Source organism: Misgurnus anguillicaudatus, chromosome 20, assembly GCF_027580225.2.
Source record: "Misgurnus anguillicaudatus chromosome 20, ASM2758022v2, whole genome shotgun sequence".
Classification (NCBI taxonomy): domain Eukaryota; kingdom Metazoa; phylum Chordata; class Actinopteri; order Cypriniformes; family Cobitidae; genus Misgurnus; species Misgurnus anguillicaudatus.
In genome coordinates, this window is record NC_073356.2 from 4,094,739 (window position 1) to 4,114,865 (window position 20,127).

The 20,127-nt window shown below is 38.6% G+C and overlaps 1 protein-coding gene across 1 annotated transcript; it reads left to right on the top strand.

Moving 5' to 3' along the window:
- The first annotated feature begins 432 nt into the window (after positions 1 to 432).
- LOC129454699 (CMP-N-acetylneuraminate-beta-galactosamide-alpha-2,3-sialyltransferase 1) lies at positions 433 to 16,454 on the top strand. The gene is made up of 7 exons (XM_055219300.2): positions 433 to 573; positions 1,107 to 1,375; positions 1,484 to 1,674; positions 7,826 to 8,005; positions 8,613 to 8,658; positions 8,952 to 9,071; positions 16,020 to 16,454. The coding sequence occupies exons 1-7, from the start codon at positions 546 to 548 to the stop codon at positions 16,182 to 16,184; spliced, it is 999 nt and encodes a 332-aa protein (XP_055075275.2). The 5' UTR covers positions 433 to 545; the 3' UTR covers positions 16,185 to 16,454.
- The last annotated feature ends 3,673 nt before the right edge of the window (positions 16,455 to 20,127 follow it).

A 20,127-nucleotide genomic window follows, 5' to 3' on the forward strand; every position in this document is an offset into this window, starting at 1 on the left:
ATAAGCAGGTAATCCACAAAGGACAGGTGGAGGGGTTGAGTTATTTGTTCCCCTCCGATTCCCAATATAAAACGGCGTATTATCCAACGCCGATCTGATGGTAAGCAGTGCTTGGCGATCATACACTATTAGAGAGTGCGTAGTATTACGTCTTACTCTCTCTCTCTCTCTCTCTCTCTCTCTCTCTCTCTCTCTCTCTCTCTCTCTCTCTCCGTGTGTGTGTATGTTCTTAATGTCTTTATCTTCAATTTTAGGCTTTGTGTATTGGACCTTAACAATACTAGACAGAAATTCTTATAGGTTTTATTTAAACAATTTAACTTGAAAATCTGAAGGGAAACATAGGGTTTAGAAAAGCAAGTTGCAAACAGAGAAGGTGTTTAGTCCAGCCAGGCCCATTTGAACTTATTCAAATATTTTCATTGCAGCGTAAAGACGCACACAGACAGACACAGGCAGTTGTCCATTTAGCAACTTAGACTTCAGGATATGGCATTGTTGAGCTGAGCTATACTCTGCTATTGAAGCAGGATTCATGATGAAACATGTGCATCTGTCCTCACAGCTGTGCAGGTGAGTTCAGACCCCATATCTATTATTCATTTACATCAAATAAATCCAAGAGCAAACGTTGTTTCATAGTATAACATGTATGGTCATGAGAAATCGTAATCTGCTTTTCAACCCTAGCCAGGTTATGAATATTAGTGTATTTGATTAGTCATCACAAGGCTTCTTCTTTGTAGTTGATAAGGTTTTGAGTCAAAAGTCCAATTGCGTAAGTGTGCAAATTTTTGTACATTGGTTTTAAATACGCAGTCCCCTAAAGTCAGAACAAAATTTGTCCCTTAAACTATATAATATATATATATATATATATATATATATATATATATATATATATATATATATATATATATATATATATATATATATATATATAGTGTAAATGACACTAAATGATTAATTTCCATTTGTTACCTTTAACATTTTGCATGACTGCATGCTATTTAAATGCAGCTGACATGTCTATTACGATTCAAGGTTTTCAATGAAGAGAAAAGTATAACAGAATGACCTTAACATCCAGTCCTTTCCTACCAAAGGGCTTAAAAGAGAAGATGCTGAAAAGATGGTGTACTCTGCCACCAAAAGAAGGCGATACATCACTTTTTGCGTGAGCGTTATTGTCTGCCTGTTCATATTCTCTCGATCGCTGACGCAACGCCTAATGTTTGGAGAGTGTGCATGCCATCAGTGTGTAATGGATCTCAGACATGACACCTGGTTTAGACAGCGCTTCAGTCCGCACACCCAACCTTTACTGACCAAAAAAAACAGTGTACTCAGCAAAGCCCTCTATCTGTGGTGGCAGGTAAGTATCTTAGGCTTTAAATACATTTTACTGTGCAAAGTCAGTTCTTCATTTCTAGCATAACTACTTATAAGTATCAGTTTCAGTTCTTCGATACTATTTTGACAGAAGCTACAATTTAAGAGCAAAGTAAACTACACAATGGTGGCAGAGATGTTATTTGCCATTTTTCCAAATGAAGAAGATTATTCGGATGCTGGACCGGGACGCTGCAGGACCTGTGCTGTAGTGGGGAATTCTGGCAACCTCAAAAAGTCTCGCTATGGTCCTCTCATCGATGCCCATGATCTTGTCATTAGGTGAGTTAACCGTAAATCTTCAAACCTAAAAAGATTCACCAGTCTTATCTCTCAGTATAGCTCAGTGTTTCTCAACTCCAGTCCTCGGGGCTCCCATTCCCAGAATGTTTTGGATGTCTCTCTGTGTGAAGCACTTGATTCAACTCATCAGCCTCCTTCCAGAATAGCTGTGTCTCAATCAGCTCCCGGGTCGTGAATCAGTATATCGTATACACGGGTTCAGGCACTGGAAATGACCCTATAGCTCACTTCACATTGGGACACTGTTCACTTATTTTGCTGTGACGTGGCTGCTTAAGCAGCCTCTTATAATTCACAGCTGTTATTCATCAACAATCGGCAAAACCAACATCTTTCTGACTTAATTCTTAAACACTTGTTAAAGTATATTGTGAAAAACAAATGACATATCCATGTATAAATTTAGAGGAATATTACATTTAAATATTAAGTAGATCGTGTTCCCTTCCTGTATCGATGCGTGTTTATATTTAAACTTAAGCAAACGTTTGCCTTTATGAAAGTTCTGTTTTTCAGTAAGTTTATTGAGTTGGTTCGTGTGATTTTCGGTTGAAGAGCTTCAGATAAGGTCACGTGATTTCCGGTAAGGGAACATTGGGACCATTAATGCTCACTGGTTTTTGCGATGCATTGTGGGAATGTTCCAGTGCATTGGAACAGTGCACTGAGACAGCCCTTAAAATGGCTGACTCTTTGATCTCTTGAGTCAATATTTGAATTGTCTCCCTAATGAACACACTATTAAGCTGATGAGTTGAATCAGATGTTTTAAATAAAGAGACATCTGAAACAATCTGGGAGGTGGGGGCCCCAGGACTGGAGTTAAGAAACACTGATAAAGCTAATCAATCATTACAAATAATGTTTCCTAAAACTATCTATATGGTCAATGCTTTTATATTTGACTAAATCAGAGATTCTTTTTATGTTGTGAAGCTGGTGTAGTAAGCACTATGAGGTGCTGTTGTATGAACATGCTGACGGTTCTTACTTTGCATAGGTTTTGGATAGTAAATGACAGAGGGGTCAAAATGCTTGAGACCACACTGAGAAACTTGTAATGAAAATTGAACTTAAATTGGTATTAAAGATAAACCTTTAAACAAACATAAATATTTTCCATTTAAATCAATTTTACTTATATAGCACTTTTCACAATTGCTCAACAGCTTTACGTGAAATTGAAACAAAGAAAATACAGAAAAGCAAAGAACAACAAAAGCTGGGCAGTTTTTAAATATAGTTTAGGACTAAATTATTCAGATTTATTTCTTATTTAAATAATGTAATACGTTTTACACCATTCTAAACTATATGAACATTGTCTAGGAGTACATAAAGGTATTCAGATTTGTTACTAATGGAAAAGTGTTATAAGTGTCAGGAATAGTTGAGAAACGAATCAAAGCGCAGACGATGTAGAAAAACACTAAATACTTTATTTACAAAACAGCGGGTAAAAAGTGACGAGACACGGGAAATATGTGGTTTAGTATACACAATACAGACCGCATTCCCCACACAAAACAGAACTGTCAGAACCCTGCCATACTGGACTAAATATTAAAACAAGACAAGGATCCTGACAATGAAGTCCAAACTATATCTTCAAATCTTATCCAGAAATGAAGTACATAAAGATACTCAACATTATTTCCTAATAGAATTGTGTATTATAATAATAGTAATATAATACTAATAATACTAAAGTAAAGTAGCGAAATCTTAAGTATTGTAATTGGACCATAATAATGAAAGTAATATTAACATACTAAAGAAATTCCGGTAGCACTTTATTTTACAGTACGAGTACTTACGTTGTACATATATGATAAATATGTTGTACTTACATACAAATGTGTGGTACTATCTACATGGTAACTAAATGGTATCATTACTGTACTTACCAGTGGTACATACTTGCTAGTTGTTATGTAGCTCTGAATAAGAGCTGGGCAATATCAGATACATACTTATAGTGTAGGTATACAGTAACTAACAACGAACACTACTGTACTTACTGAACAAATGAATGTACAATATGAGAAACATTACTGATGTACCATTCTTCTACTCTCTATCTTTTTACTTTATTGTACCCTTTAAACCCAAGCATTGAATACCATACGCATTAACTACTGGTTACATGGTTACATACTGATTACATACTAGTACATCTATAGCAACTGCATGGAAACAGGGCTGTGAAATAAAGTGTTGTTATTACACAGGACCTACCACCTAAGATATAGCATAGTATACATATGCCACTGTGAGTTAAAATAACTAGTCATAAAATAAGATGCATTGTTGGGTTTAAAGGGTACAATAAAGGACAAAGATACTGAGTAACTTAATGGCACATCATTAAAGTTTATTATTAGTTTTATCATATATCTTATACACTATGGGGCGGTTTCCCGGACAAGGATTAGCTTAATCCAGGACTAGACCGTAGTTTAATTAGGAAATATAACTAGCTTTAACAAACATGCCTTACTAAAAACAATACCTGTGTGCATTTTGAGGTAAAACAAAGGGCCCTGATGTATTTAAAAATATGTCAGTGAAAGTTGTTGTCAGTTTGGACAGCTCTTAAAAATGTTTTAGTCTAGGACTAGTCTACTCCCTGTCCGGGAAACCGCCCCTATAAGTACCTGTCATAAACCCACACTTGCCTGAAAGTACTAAATACTATATTGTACATTCATTTGTAAGTACAGCAGTGTTTCTTGATAGTTACAGTATACCTATACAATAAGTGTGTATCTGGTATTACTCAGTACTTATATAGAGTTACATAATAACTACCAAGTAAGGTTTTGTGTTGTTTGCCGGTGAGCACATGGCTCTCATTGTGACTGTTGACGTGTTTCCACCTGTGCTGTTTTGTGTTTCTTTAGTGACTCCGCCCCCTTGTTTCCATGATATCTGTTTCACCTGTCATCTTTTTCAGTTCCCAGTGCCCTTTCCATGTGGCTGTCGGTTTTGTGCTGTTCTGCCTCATCTGCATGACCTTGTTTTTTTTCTGCTCCCAGTTTCCCAGTTCACACCCCCTCAGCAGCCGGCACTCCTCTGAAGCGGATTCCTGTTTCTGTTTCCTTTTTGTTGTATCCTCATCATCTGTCCCTGTGGTGTTTTTTGAGTTGTATTTCAATTCTTTTCAGTCATTTTTTTATGCTGATAATTTCCTTTGTAATAAAATGAAATTGTATTGTATTTCAAAACTACAAAAATGTGCTCTCAGACTTTTGCCCTTATTAAAATTAACCATGGTTTTACTACAGCTAAAATAAAAAAAACATGGTTACTGTAGTAAACCCATGGTAACCACAAAATAACCATAGTTTTGACGATCATGGTTTTTCAAAACCACAGTTAAACCATGGTTAGTGTAGTAAAACCATGGTTTTGCTGATAGTAATTAATACACCAAAAAAACATGGTTACTACAAATTTATCACAATAAAACCATGGTTAATTTTCGTAAGGGTGGGCCCGTATTCATAAAAAATCTTAGCACAAAGAGTTGCTCCTATTGACAAAATTCTAAGATAATTCTTACAAATGTGGGTGCCCTACTGAAAAATCCAGCTAAGACCAGCATAAGCTGGTAGGCTGGTTTTATCTGGTCTCCCAGCTTGGTTTTAGCTGGTATTGCTGGTTTAGCAAACTGGTCTAGCTGTGTTTTGGTCACTTTTTAAGATGGTCTAGCTGGACTTAGCTGGTGATGCTGGAAGACCAGCTGACCCACCAGCTTGACCATCTTTGCCAGGCTGGGAGGACCAGCTTAAACCAGCTACTGCCACCTTAAACCTGCCAAAACCCTTAAATAAGATCTTAAGGTCCAAAATTGTTAGGAGTATGGACAAATACATCTAGTAGTGTAAATACACTAGATGTGAAGTGTCATGGTTTAGATTAGGGTTCCCCAAAGCACTGCAGAGTTTAGCTCCAACCCTGATCAAACACTAATCAAGCTAATCAAGGTCTTCATGATCACTAGAAAACCACAGGTGGGTAAGTTTGATTAGGGTTGGCCCTAAACTCTGTAGTGCTCCGGCCCTCCAGAGTAAGGTTTGGGGAACCCTGGTTTAGAGGGTAATGTCTGTTGTGCTTGTGCAAACACTTCCCATGATTTAAACACTTTATTCAGCCATTCAAAATTTAATTTTATAAACTGCTAGGGTGACAACCTCCATTATAGGTAGAGACCATGATCTCTGAAAGCCAATGTTGATATTTGAAATCACCTCAACAAACACAGCCCTACCCCAATAGAATCTGGACCTTCTGTTAATAGACCTAGGGTGACCAGACGTCCCGAAAAAAAGCAGGACATTCACGAAATCTAAGATGCTGTCCCAAATCCCGAATCCTACTATAATTGTCCTGTAAATTATACTGAAGCAAAATCTTAGTCCAGAATCCTGCTCCAATTGTCCCGAAAATTATACTGAAGCAAAATCTTGAGTAGTTATTGTCTGATAAAACATGAGCGAGGAGGTTGAGTCATCCTGCAGCCAGCCCCCACATCTTGTTTGTTTTTTATATATATAGTGTAGGCAGCATTAAGATATGTACTGATAAGGCACGGGAGTGCTGGCAGCAGTAAAAACCTCCGCAAATATGCTGACGTCAAGTTATATTGTTCCTATTAATTTATCTAAGTCATCTATATCCACAAAGACAATAGGACCAATAAAAACTCTGCCCCCCATCCCGAATTTCAGCCAATCTTATCTGGTCACCCTAGATAGACCCCCCCCACACATACGCAACCCAGGTAACGATGTTGGTTAGTAGACACGTTTTTCAGATATTGTGCACTCCGCCTTTAATTCCTCATATCCGTGTGTGAGCTAGAACATTGCATTAAGATTTCCATTCAGGGCGAAAGAAACCGCTGTGTGGGCTTCTAAATCCCTCCCAGACAATAAGGAACTGGAGGGCTGAGAAAGGGCTGAAGCAGTCTTAGACACATCAGCTAGCCCCAGAGTGTCCCCGCCTGTTATGTTACGAGGGCAGGGGAACACACTTACCGAACTGCTCGCCAGCCATTTAGGGTGTACTCACACTATCCAAACCAAACCGCGCTCGGGCGCGTTTGACCCACAAAGCCTGGTTCGTTTGACTAGGTTGATCGCTCTGTATCGCGTGCGGATTGGTTAATCACGCCACGGCCGGGTTGCAGAGGTGGGCTGGAGTGTGGTTCACTTGGGCTCAGGCGCGGAAGGCCATGGTGTGAGCGCAATCGCGCCTGGCCGTGATTCAAAGGGTGAAGATGTCAATTGCGCGACCACTTACTGTCATCTGCCTTCATAAAAACCTTTTGATGCGCGCAGCGGGGTAACGTGAATGTCTGAGCTGCACAAGTGACAGATCACCTAAGCAATATGATGACATGTGAGAGGGCTGTCTGTAATCGCCCACCAAAACGAATCCAAAAAAACACAGACTTAACATTACGATGGGTTCCAGTGTTAAGAGAGCGCTTTACTTCCTGCCTTTTTCAAAACAATCACATCTTAATTACAAAAGCATGCCCGGGCTCGGATCGATAAAAGTACAGTGTGAGTGAGTGCAACTGGGGGATTAGGAAGGACAATCGCGCTGGGGCATGGTTTGGTTTGGATAATATGAGTGCGCCCTTAAACTACTTTTTAAACTAGTTCTGACTAAGACACAGTTTTAAAACACAATTTGACAAACAATTTCAAAATGAGCTCTCGCTGAACACAACATGCTGAACAAAATGCACTGTATGCACTTCCCTTTTATAAAATAAAAAATACCCAGCAGAATTTAGAGTGTATAAAATATAGTGTATTTTCTACACTAACTGACAACAGCAGGATTTTCTTAGACTAACATGTTGAATTCCGTGCATATTTTTTTTAAACTTTAGTTGTCCAACCAGACATCATCAGGCATAATCAATAAGGAACACTATTTGCACCTATTGTAAATAGACATTAAGCTAAAGTATTACTCTGATCCTGCAATAAAATATAATTTTGCATTGATCTGACCTGGTAGCCAAGGTATGGTATGGCAGACACTACCCCTTGCCATACCCAATGAATGCCCCCCTGACCTTACCTATGAAACTAATGCCTGTGACTTTCAGGATAAACAAGGGTCCGACAGCAGGTTTTGAGCAAGACGTGGGCTCTAAGACCACTCATCGTATTATCTATCCAGAAAGTGCTGTGGACATGGACAACTCCACACATCTGGTTCTTATTCCTTTCAAGACTCTGGATCTACAGTGGCTCATCAGCGTCTTTACAAGCAAACACATTGATCGGTGAGTAAACACACACAGAACAGCTTAAAAGATTAACTTATCCATCTCTTCTACTGCTTTGATCCAATGGCCTTTGATCCAATGGCCTTCCTTCAATGTGATGCCCAGCCGATGTCTGATCAACGACCACTGCTGCCCACGTTTAATCTACCTATATATATAATTTTATAAAATAATATCTAACATATACTATATCCTCTATAGAATCAGCTATGTCTGGCTCTCTCTCTGAAGGGTTTTTCTTACTTTTTCCTCCTATAAATAAGTTTTTTGTCCTTGAAGTTTTTTCAACCCCTAGGGAGTCAGCTGACATTGGCTTAACTTAGAACTCGCTGCTATTCATTACATTATTACTCGCTAGTATGGTTTAATCTTAGCCGTTGTACTCTGCTTCTTCTGTTGTCCACCGATTTTTCTGTGTTTTTGCTTTTACTAATGTAAAGGTGCTTTGAAACAATTAAACAATTGTGAAAAGTGCTATATAAATAAAATTTAATTGAATGAAATGCTACTAAATTGATAGTTTTTCTGATCAAGACCTATTTCAAGTGGTTAGAAATTAGTCAATCACTAAACAAAACATATTTTAACCATTTATTTTATTTAGGACATACACTCCAGTAAAACCTGCAATAAAAGCAAACAGGGAAAAGGTGAGTCGAAGTTTAATAACCTCAATTGATGTCAACCATTTACCCAATTAATTAGTTGTTTATTTTTTATATCATGCATTCTATGTGTTAAATTGCTTTCCTGTTTTCTCTGCCAATTTAAATAAAAAATAATGAATGATAAAACAAAAAAGATTCAGATTAAAATATTTTTAAGGTCAATGAGAAACCTTTCAGTCAAGTGATTCTAAACATTTAAACGGTAGTGTTTAAGAGGGTTTTCTTTGTATGACACCTGTAATGTACAAATGTGTGATTTCTCTGTGTAATCTCAGGTCATGATCCTCCATCCTGGTTTCCTCAAATATGTTCAAGAGCGTTGGCTGCAGAAACACGGCAGATATCCATCCACTGGCTTCATTACACTCATATTCGCTCTGCACATCTGTGATCAGGTAAAGTGATCTCATAGTTTATGTACAGTAATACGTGTCAAAGGGAAACAACGCTTGCAAACACACATTTGCATGAAGTTTATAACCTACATGACGTAACAAAAATGTTATACATATTAGCAGCCTGTGGTCTGTTGCCTGTTATCAACTTTTCTTGCTTCCACATCACATAGGGCTGTCCATGTGTGACATTTATTTTTTTTCACACATGGAGACATGTGCACATGAACAAAACTGCGATAAAGCCATTTAAGGTGTTTACATGCAATGCAAAATTGGGGTAATGAGCAAAAAACTACATGTGCTAATAGTTTTTAGCTTACACTGTTTATGGGTTTTCCCCGATAAAAGAAAACCATTATACGTGTTTAACTAACCCTACATGTTATCAGTTTAGTAAACATAATTGACGTAATGATGCATGTAAACACACTAAATGACTGCATAAAAGACTGACATCTTGGTTATTATCCAGGTTGGATGTTAGAGGGCAAGGCCATGGCAGCATTGTGTTTACGTGGGAACACGTGTCTCGTCACTTTTACCCTACTCCCTTATGTACTCGTGTCTTACGTGATTAATTATGTTCACCTGTTCCCCATTGATGTGCTGTCTATTTAATGCCCTCGTGTTCTCTGTGTGGTGTGCGTGCGTTGTTGAATTTCAGTGTTCATGTTCTCCGTGTGCCTGAGTTCTGTTCTAGTGTTTTGTGTTCCATCACAGTATATGTTTTACCCCCACGTGGGTTTGTTTTGTTCTGTTTTATTAAAATACATAGTTATATTTTCTTACATCTCTTGCGTTTGGGTTCATCCTTTGTTTTCCACTTTCCGGTATTATACCGATCGTGACACCTTCATTTTTGGCCATATGGGTGCACACATTATCTGATTTCACATATAACAGCTTTCTCCCAATATATTAATATACAGCATATTATTATAATCCTGCAAATAATATCTGAAGTAGCAGCTTTCGATAAATATTTTTAAAATGCGTTAATAAATCCACCAATCCATGTGACAGGGCTACACGTCCAAAAAGAGGTTCCTATGTTAATAAACCATTGCCTTTTTGTTTCTACATTTAAAAGACAAAGCTGGCAATTCTGGCTATACTTTTGTTCTTTTAATAATTTCTTTATTTTATTTTATTTATAAATCACTCTGGGTTATCTGATTTACCTATTTGGCTTGTGTTTTGTTTCTGTGCACTTGAGGCATTTTGCGCATTTGTTCTGTACTTTGTTACTTCTGACCTTATTTTATTTCAAAAAATTGTATTTATAATAAACGTAAATTCTGATCTAATTTAAGTCTGTACATTTTGGATTGCTTTTCGTTGTATCGATGTTGTGCTATTGCATGCTGGCCATGCTTGCGCATGCAATTTAGCCGAACGTGCTAGGTGATCTGCGTCTCATATTTAGGAGTTCATCAAACTAAACATTAAAAAACGGATGTTTTAAGACAGGTATACGTTTTTAAAATGTATTTAAAACATAGTGGTTATCTTGTCAAAAGTTAAACTACAAAACAGGTAAGCCTTTCTTTAAATTTCGGTGATGAAACAGAAACAATGGCTGTTTCTCAATTCCAAGAACGCAAAGAACGGACTTGCGTCCTCGTGGAGATCGGTCTTGCCAGGTGACCTTGGAAGAACGAACTCGGAAGTTTTGCCGCAATGACTTCTGGGGCGTAAAGCGATTTCAGCAAGTCTGCACTTGATGCATCCTCGATATCAAGAACACATCCGGGTATTTTCATGCGTCCTCTGTCCTTGCGTTCTTGAGAATTGGAATGAACTTCGACCGTTAATGATGACGTAGAGCGAGGACACGAGGACGCAAGATCGCTGAAGAACGCATATTGAGAAACAGCCAATATCTGCACCGAACCTATATTTTTGCCTGACACGACTGTCTTTCTTGTGATTTAATATTATGGTCGGTGTTCACTTTCAAATGATAGCAAAGAGATTCCTGAAATAAATAATATCATCAGGTCTTTTTTGTATCTAAAGTGAATACAGAGATGATCAAAGTCAAAGCAAGCAAGCAGGTATTTCTGTGCTAAATAATAACGCGTAGTGTTTATAAAATCATTGATTTCAGTGTTTTTCTTGTTATAAATGAACGTTTGAATTGTATATAAAGCTTAGTTTTCATCATTTGCAGTAACATCATTTGTCATTTTTTTTTGGTTATGACTGCTTTGACGCGCTAAATCTCCAAATTAAATAAAAACACTGAATTGTAGCCGGTGTTTCCAAGGCAGGATCACCTTTGCGGTATATTTTTAGGTTTAGTTATCAAAATGTTTTTTGTGTGATGTTCTGTAGATCGTGGCTTTAAAATGTTATGAATAATTAAACAAATGTTGCCATACATTTTACATTAAATATATATAAATGCATCGTCAGTTTTGTCTTCGTTCATCACTTGAAATACAGTTTTGGTCACTTTATCAGAAAGTTGTTTATGTGTGCTGCTTGTGAAAGAAAATAAAAGTTATCAATTTGTACCTGGTCTGACCCCCTCCCAACCCATGCACACACATAGATGATTCAACTATCGGTCGACTATGGAAAGATTCGACAATTCTGATTCGAATATGTAAATCCTTAGTCAAGGTCACCCCTAATATGAACTAGACACAATAATCATTGTTTATAATAGTATAATTATTATTTTATTATTATATGACAAGGGGGAGGGACAGTCCATTTTGTGTCTGAGTCTGATTATTGTTAATTAACTACATTTTAGTACTTGGTGTCTACTGATAATATTCAATAAAATACACACAAACACTGTCATGATCGCAATTTTCTTAAACATGAAGCCGTTCATTTGAGCGCAGGCGCTCTGATATTCTGAGTGAGATGTGCTAAGTTGTGTTTCAACTTCACGCGAGGCTGTGTAGACATCTGTAGTCAAGGCTTTGAACCGGTTCATGGATCGAAAACGAAAACCAGGAACTTTTGATGTTTTGTAAGGAACAGAAACGAAACCAGAAACTTTAAAAAAATATATATATGTTCCGGAACAGAACCATTTATTGAAAATAACGGTAATATTTTTTCAGTTCTTTGACAAGATTTCTGTGGAATATATCTTGGTGAAGTTCACTTCCGGTCGTCGTTGACTCATCTGAGAAATGAGAAGCTTGCCACCAGCAAGTAGCCTATTCTGGCCTACAAAGCCAAAGAGCAGTAAATACAGATTTGGTCAAAATTGAGTTAAGGGTTGAAATGGGCTTTGTGAGATTTGTAGTGTCTTGTGACAAAGTCTCCTGATTCAATTTTGTCACATTTCAGAAAAACATGAGTGCCAAAATTGCAGTAACATGTTTGACTGGCTGGTGTAAAAAACTTTAAGGGCATTTTTCTCGGTTTTAGTGTTTGAGTAGTTACTGCACTTTGTAGGGCAGTATACTCAAGCCCAAGTCTCTAATGCTCAATCATAAAAGGTAAATATTGGTGGCTACTAAGTATTTCAAGATGTTTATTTAATTCTTATTAGTGGTGTAACCAGGGCCAGATTAACCATACGGGCAACTGGTCAATTGCCCAGGGACCCAAGACCTCTAGAGGGTCCAGGGCAGCAAGGGCACGAGCAAAATACTGTATCTGTAATCTCCCGCTGGCCACTTCATATTAAAACTGTCAAACGCTGCGCTGCCTATGACTTTGAACGTGAGTTGAGAGCGGTTGATTGTCAGTCTCATGTGGACTGACCAATGAAGAGAGGTCCTCAAGTTAAGACCCTCTCCTCATTGGTCAGTCTGCATGAGGTGGGTCAAAGGTTCGCAGAGCGTTATGTGACGCAAGGCGATGCCAGGCCCGGATTGGCCATAGGGAGAACCGGGAGGATTCCCGGTGGGCCGGTCTGTTTTTTTTTGGCCACGAGGGCCGGTGTTGTCATGTGTCATGCCACCGAGATGACGCGTATTTGCGGGTGAGAGATGTCCCCGCCGCTTTATGCACAAGTTGATTGTGTCCCGACTCCCGACCACTTATTGGAAGAAATCTTGCATTAGGGTTCATTGACATCTAAAACCCATGGGAAACGCAGGACGTGCCGCTGTCTTCTGGTTTTCAAAGCGCTTACTTGAACACGAGTTTTGTTTCAAACACGTCTATATTGAGTGCGCTTGCCGGCCGCGCGTCTATATTTAAATAAACTTGAGCGCGTCTTTTGAGTGCGCTTGCCGGCTGCGCGTCTATTATATTTTAAATAAACTTGAGCGCGTCTTAATACAAACGGGCTGGCCTCTAAAAGAAAAAGAATTTACAAAACTTAATTTTTTTATTCAAGTCATAGATGAATTCTCTATAGTCCTTATTCATCGTTTGTTGCAAGAGGAACAAAAATCTATTTGATGCGAAACTCATTAGTTTATTTGAAAAAAGTTTATTTAAAAAGTATATCCATGATGTTTTCTTTTTTTTAACACAATGTAGGCCTACGTTATTTAGCAATAGACATGAAAAAAAAAGATACAGATATTTTCCATTTGTTTCCAATGCATACTTGATAAATCTTGCTTGTGTATTGCATATCAGGGGTTTCCAAACGTTATCAACCCAACAGTTAATCTCAAGACTCACCATTTTTTTAGAAATAGAAATATAGAGGAAAACACAAACACATTTGTTTCCTTTAGTTTTTGAATAAGTTTACTTTAGTAATATTATGGTCTTATGGTAGGGCTGCATGATTATGGCAAAAATTATAATTGTTTACTGCATTTGCACGGAATATGAAATTATATATTTGAAAAATAAAGTGAATTGCAAGGCTGCAGAGAACAGTGCACTACTGCAGACTAATACTACTGAGGGTTTAAAGATATTATTTTAATAGTCAGTCGTGAACTAAAGTGGGCCGGTCTAAGACATGAAACTCCAGGGCTGAAAATGAGTCCCACTCCGGCCCTGGGCGATGCTACAACAGAAAAAAAATGAGACATGGAGAAGCTAAGTGGGAGCGCGAAGCCGAAATTAAAACAGGAAAAGCACATCAAAAACGCAGAAAATGTAAAGTATAAACAGTGGTGTAGTCTACATTATACGCAGGTATCTGCGCGATCACATTCAGTTTATGTGTTTATGAGTACACCTCGGAGATTATACAGATGCTGATGTGTTTTGTTTTCATAGCATCATATGTAAGTGAATGTCTTTGATAGGGGACATAGTAGTGCATTTGTATGAGCATTTAAATATTTGTAAATCAAAATACACCCTATGACAGTTAGAATTTGAAGTATTGAGTATACTGTATATTACAGTAATATATTCTGTATATGACCATATTATGGTGATCCTGGAGTCATGATGATGGGGCCCTTGAATATTGTTGCCCATGGTATAACAAAGTGTTAATCTGACCCTGGGTGTAACGGATCGTGATTAACAGATCACAGACCCACGGTTCGGCTTGCATGCGATTCGCGAATTAATACGCAAATTTATATGGTGAAAGTTGATCATTTGCATGTGTTTCAAAGGCTTGCACGTTAACACTTAAAGGAATATTCCATTTTCTTAAAAGAAAAATCCAGATAATTTACTCACCACTATGTCATCCAAAATGTTGATGTCTTTCTTTGTTCAGTCGAGAAGAAATTATGTTTTTTGAGGAAAACATTGCAGGATTTTTCTCATTTTAATGGACTTCAACGGACACCAACACCCAACACCCAACTAAACACGCAACAGTTCTTTCAACGGAGTTTCAAAGGACCACAAACGATACCAAACGAGGCACAAGAGTCCCATCCAGCGAAACGAGTGTCATCGTTGGCTGGTGATCAAAAAAGTTACCCTGATAATGGGACTATATTATGTATGAAGGGCCAGTAGATGGCGGTGTTGCCTTGAACAGGAGAGCTACCCGGGTGCACTAGAGCTCCACTAAAAAAATAAAATATTTTGATTAAATAGTGTTTTTATCATTATATTATATTTTGAAACACTGACATGAGGGTATGTCACTGACATTGAAGGCCTGCAGAGACTTCACTGGACATGTGTGTTTGAACTTCCATTATGTCCTTTATGTTGGCTCCCTATGACAAATCGATTGATTGTTTCCTTATCTTTGTAAGTCGCTTTGGATAAAGGCGCCTGCTAAATGTAAATGTTATATATCTCACAGTCCCTTGTGGTTCCCCAATCCAAGTTTTCTTATTTTGAAGTTATGATGTGTTTGTAGTTCTCTGTAGTTCTTTTGTTCATTGGTTGCTATTTGATTGTCTTCTCAGGCGTGTCTTGGTATCTTATTAACCCATTTTACTTGTGTTTCAGTTGACCATACGTGCCATTTTCCTGGGACACGTCCTGACCAGGATTCCGGGTGCGTCTTGGAAGTCGTATTTGTTGTCCCTTTGTTGGCATACGTCATCGAGGTTTATTATTTTAGGTTCTATTTCAGAAAGGCAACCATTACATTATGGTAAGAATGAAACTACAGTGATTGTTTATGTTTTTACTGAAATGTGAGAACCTCGATGTATGCAGTCGACAAATACGACTTCCACAAGACGCACCCCGTAATCCTGGCCAGGACACATCCCGGGAAAATAGCACCTATGGTCACCCTAGGGTATACAGTATGTGGATTACCCCTGTATCTGCCTGTTATTCATGTTATTTGTTTTTAAACTCGTCTAAGAAGTCATCTAAAATTACCCCCGCCCCCCTTCCAAACTAAAGTCCCCCCAGTGAATTTCTACCAGCCCTGATTGTACATAAAATAGAAGTTCAGTTATTTTGGACATAGCTTGGGTTCCTTGAAATCAAATGATTGATGTAAATGATTGTTGCGTTTGTGTTTTGATCAAAAGCTTCAAGTATAGCTGTTGAATTTCACTGAAAATTTAACGAGATGACGTTGAAATAATTGCCATTAGTCATTTAATGGTCTCTCATCATCTCTTGCAGGTGAGTGTATTTGGGTTTGGAGCAGATGAATCTGGAAACTGGCATCACTATTTTGAAGAAAATAAGCACAATCGTAACGCTGGCAACCACGGCGGAAGCTATGAGTATCGTATCACTCTTACCCTTCATGAGAAAAAAGGAATCCGGTTGTATAAAGGATGGTGATCGCTTGCGTGATTTATTATTCAAAACTATGTAAAGCCATGAGATGAATTAGATGGAGCATGTCATAATGAATTAAGCAAACGTTGAAGAAACGTTGAAGAAAATGTGTTGTGCATTTATGTATGTATTTATGAAATAATGCAGTTGCCTCTGTGATATTTAATGAATTACATTAACCTGTTGTCAAAAACACCAGCCATGTCATTCTATGTTCGAAATGACCAAATAATGTAATTGTCATATTTATCTTTATAAACTTTGCACATGTAATTATTTGCCATGGTTCCTGAAATTCTTCTCATAGTTGAGCTTCAGTTGATACTTCAAACCCACCAATACACCAATACAACACTTAGTTACACAACTAGTGCAGTACACATGGGTAGTGCTGCTGATAACTAGGTCACTACTGATAACTAATAAAGAAGAATGATTATCTAAGCAGTAGGTAATAATATACTAATATTTGGGTTAAGTAACTAGTAACATCATTAACACGTGCTTTCAGAAACACAAAACAAGTTTATTGTAGAAGCAAGGAAAACAAAAACCCACCAGAGGGCAAAATAACATAAAACAAGATAACAATAACACTAAACAGACTTGACTAAAACAATAAATGAACTTGACAAAGACTTCTCTTCTGAATAACAAGACTAACTATCACTTGTCTAAACACAGGGAATGTTACGAAACAGCACAAGACACTTGTCACTGGAGGCTGAGGCAAAGTTAGATCCAATCGCAGTTTATCAGTCAAACAGCAGAAGTATTCCATAAACAGGGTAGAAATCCAAGCTACAGGTTAGTGCAGGCAGCAAACAATCACAGAACTATATCCAGGCAGAGGTCAATACACAGTAACAAGGGGAAAAAAACACGGAAAACAAGAACCAGGATAAGCTAAGTGATGCAGACAGATCTAACAATACTTCGCAATGATAGAGACAATGAACAACAATGAACAGGGTTTAAAACAACGTGATCTCACAAAGTTCTGTGGGATAGTCACGGAATTTTGTGCTCATTTTTCCGTGGCATTCTGGTGTTGGGGTTAAAGTTGGGTTTGGGTAGGGATGTCATTTCATGTAAATCTAACCCTAAACCGAAGCGAAAATGGTAAGAAAATAGGACAAAACAGTTGAGTAACCAATCCGTGAGAATGCCACGGAAAAATGAGCACAAAATTCCGTGACTATGCCATGGAAATTCCTGAGATCAGGTTGGTTTAAAAAGATGAGGGGATTAGTTGACAGATGTTACAACAGCAAACATAAGAGTTGTAACAACATGATAATTACCAGGTATACACACACACACACACACACACACACACACACACACACACAGTGCACAAGCACAATCTTTAACAGTTTTCGTTTCTGTTCAGATACAAACCTGAATTTAATAATGCTAGTGGAAATATTGAACACTGGACTAAACTGTGGGGCTGTGATTCACTAAAATATTACACTATTTCTAGCCCACTAGCAAGTGCTAAGCTTTCTCATCTGATCCCTGCAAGTCCCAAACTTGCTGTCCTCATCCTCACAAGACGCAAATTTGCTCCCTAAGTCCCAGCAACGTGCACGGTCATTCTCCTCACCCACAAGAGGTGCACACTCGCTCTCCAAGTCTCTGCGATGTGCGCACTTGCTCTGTTGACTCACCCTCCTGGACTCAGCCCAGCACCAGCTGTCTACCCTAAACTTAGCTCAGCACCCAGAACTGCATCCTGGGGTCGTTGTGGCGGCTGTGTTATGAAACTCGCCATGGGATGTGTTTGGGCCACACACATGCCCTGAGCTTCCCCAAGGAATTTTTGGGAGAGCTGTACCCCCATGGCCGTGTGGTCGTCGTCATTTCCTGGTCGCCTGTCCCTTGGCATCGTGCTCTGTTATACCGGCACCTCCGCAACATCCTGCACTGCCGGCTCCTCTCTGGCTTCCTGCTCTGCCAGCACCTCTGTGCACCTCCCTAACCCCTATTGTGGGCTACACTGTCTTGGCCACCTGAACTGCCTGCACCTCCATGGCTCCCGGTGCCATGTGCACTGTCCTGGAGGCTACCCGTCCTGTCCCATCCTGTCCATCCTCCAGGATGCCCAGCCCTTCTCTTTGTTCTGTTTTAGGCATGAGGACGTGCCTTCCCGGAGGGGGGAGTACTGTTACAGTCCCATTCTGTATGCCTGCCTGTTTCCCCTGTCATTGTCAGCTGGACACCATATCCCATAATTCCTCACTCTCCAACTTCCACTCATCACCCTCATCACTCCACTGTGTATATATACCCTGTTTTTTCCCTTAGTCATTATCCGCAGTGGTGGAGCCAGGGATTTTTTCACAGGGGCCAACAGTTACTCTAGGGTGGAACATAAAATGTAATTATGCAAACAAACATGTAAATCATCCAACCTTAAAATACTTAAAGTATTATAGGTGCGTAACCCACAATGATGTATAACAATCAATTGCTAAAATACTTTCATTTTAATTTAAATTAATTTAAATTGACATAAAATTTATAGTCATAATTCACCCTCATGTTTTTCAAAACTATTTGATCCAATAAAAACGCATTGTTTATTATTATTTACAGACCTGCAAACTTGTCGCTTTTCGGCGACAATCGCCGTTTTCTTGGTCAATTGGGTCATTCACGTGAATCGCGTAGAACCGGAGAGGTTTTTTTTTGAGGTGGGGGGGGTCGGGAGGTTGCTCTTTATCTGAATGCCATGCGGGCTAGAATTGCCAAACATTATTGGATAATTCTTATAATTGACACTTCTCTGGGCCAATCGGAATCTTGGCATTTGCTTTTCTCTGGGCCAATCGGAATCTTAGCAACTTCCTTCAGAATCTTGAAGACAGCGCGCGAGCGCGGTCCTTTGGATGAGAGACACACCTGGCTACCACGCGAGTCTGATGGACACTTTTAACGTGAAGGAACCATCTTATTCAAGGTAAGTCAACTTTTTTGGACCAAAAACAACAACTACTTGTTTGCTTGATTTAAATTAGCGTTAGCTACCGCTTATATTGTACTTTTAGGAACGAGTCTACGCCGAGGAATGCACAAACGTAGACCTTGCATAAAGTTTGCCTATGCTTCGAGCAAAATGACTAATGTTAGCTAACTTAGCAGGACGATTGTTAGCTAGGCTTATCGTTACCCGGGTGCTCTGCCCTGAGTTCCGAGATATACGGCTACTACTCGAATTCTGAGCTAACTTTACCCTGAATAACTTCATTACGGTGGCTGGCGTGCGCGCTTGCACAGGCAGTCATTCGTGATGTGGGTAAATGTTTACACAATAGCTGATGCGAGAGTAATGTTAAAGGAAAACCCACCGTTTTTCAATATTTTACTATGTTCTTACCTCAACTTAAACTAATTAATACATACCTATCTTTTTTAAATGCATGCACTTAATCTTTGAACATTGCGTTGTGAATGTGATTTAGCCTAGCCCCGTTCATTCCTGGTGGCTGTATACCTGGTAAACAGTAATTTTTTACAACAGGGCTGTTTAGACAAAACAATCTGGCGAGCGTGTTGTCCTAGGCTAATACACCAACAGCAAATTTCTGTATAATAAAGGGCTACATTTTGCATCAAAGTCTGTCAATGAAATATTTACATTGTGTTGTAAGTTGAATTTACATTATGAACACTAGCACTTTGAGATTGTTTATTCAATGTAAGGAGCCCTACATATAAAATGCATTATTATAATAATTATTGAACAGAAATGTATGTTGATATTCACTGCATATCAGCCATACAGTATGGAGACACGTTGTTTTATCATATTAGTCCTATGTATGATAGTTTGCAAGGTTACATTTTAATGATTTTAATTTACTTTCAGGCAATGGTTCTGGGCACTTTGGTGGAGCACTCATAGCCATTCACAATGGCCCGTCATCGTCATCCTTGCACA

Excerpts from the sequence above, each read along its gene's own strand:
- LOC129454699 (XM_055219300.2), top strand. The coding sequence starts at position 546 with ATGTGCATCTGTCCTCACAGCTGTGCAG. Across the intron at positions 574-1,106 it reads CTGTCCTCACAGCTGTGCAG|GGCTTAAAAGAGAAGATGCT; the intron begins GTGAGTTCAGAC and ends TTCCTACCAAAG. Across the intron at positions 1,376-1,483 it reads CCCTCTATCTGTGGTGGCAG|AAGCTACAATTTAAGAGCAA; the intron begins GTAAGTATCTTA and ends CTATTTTGACAG.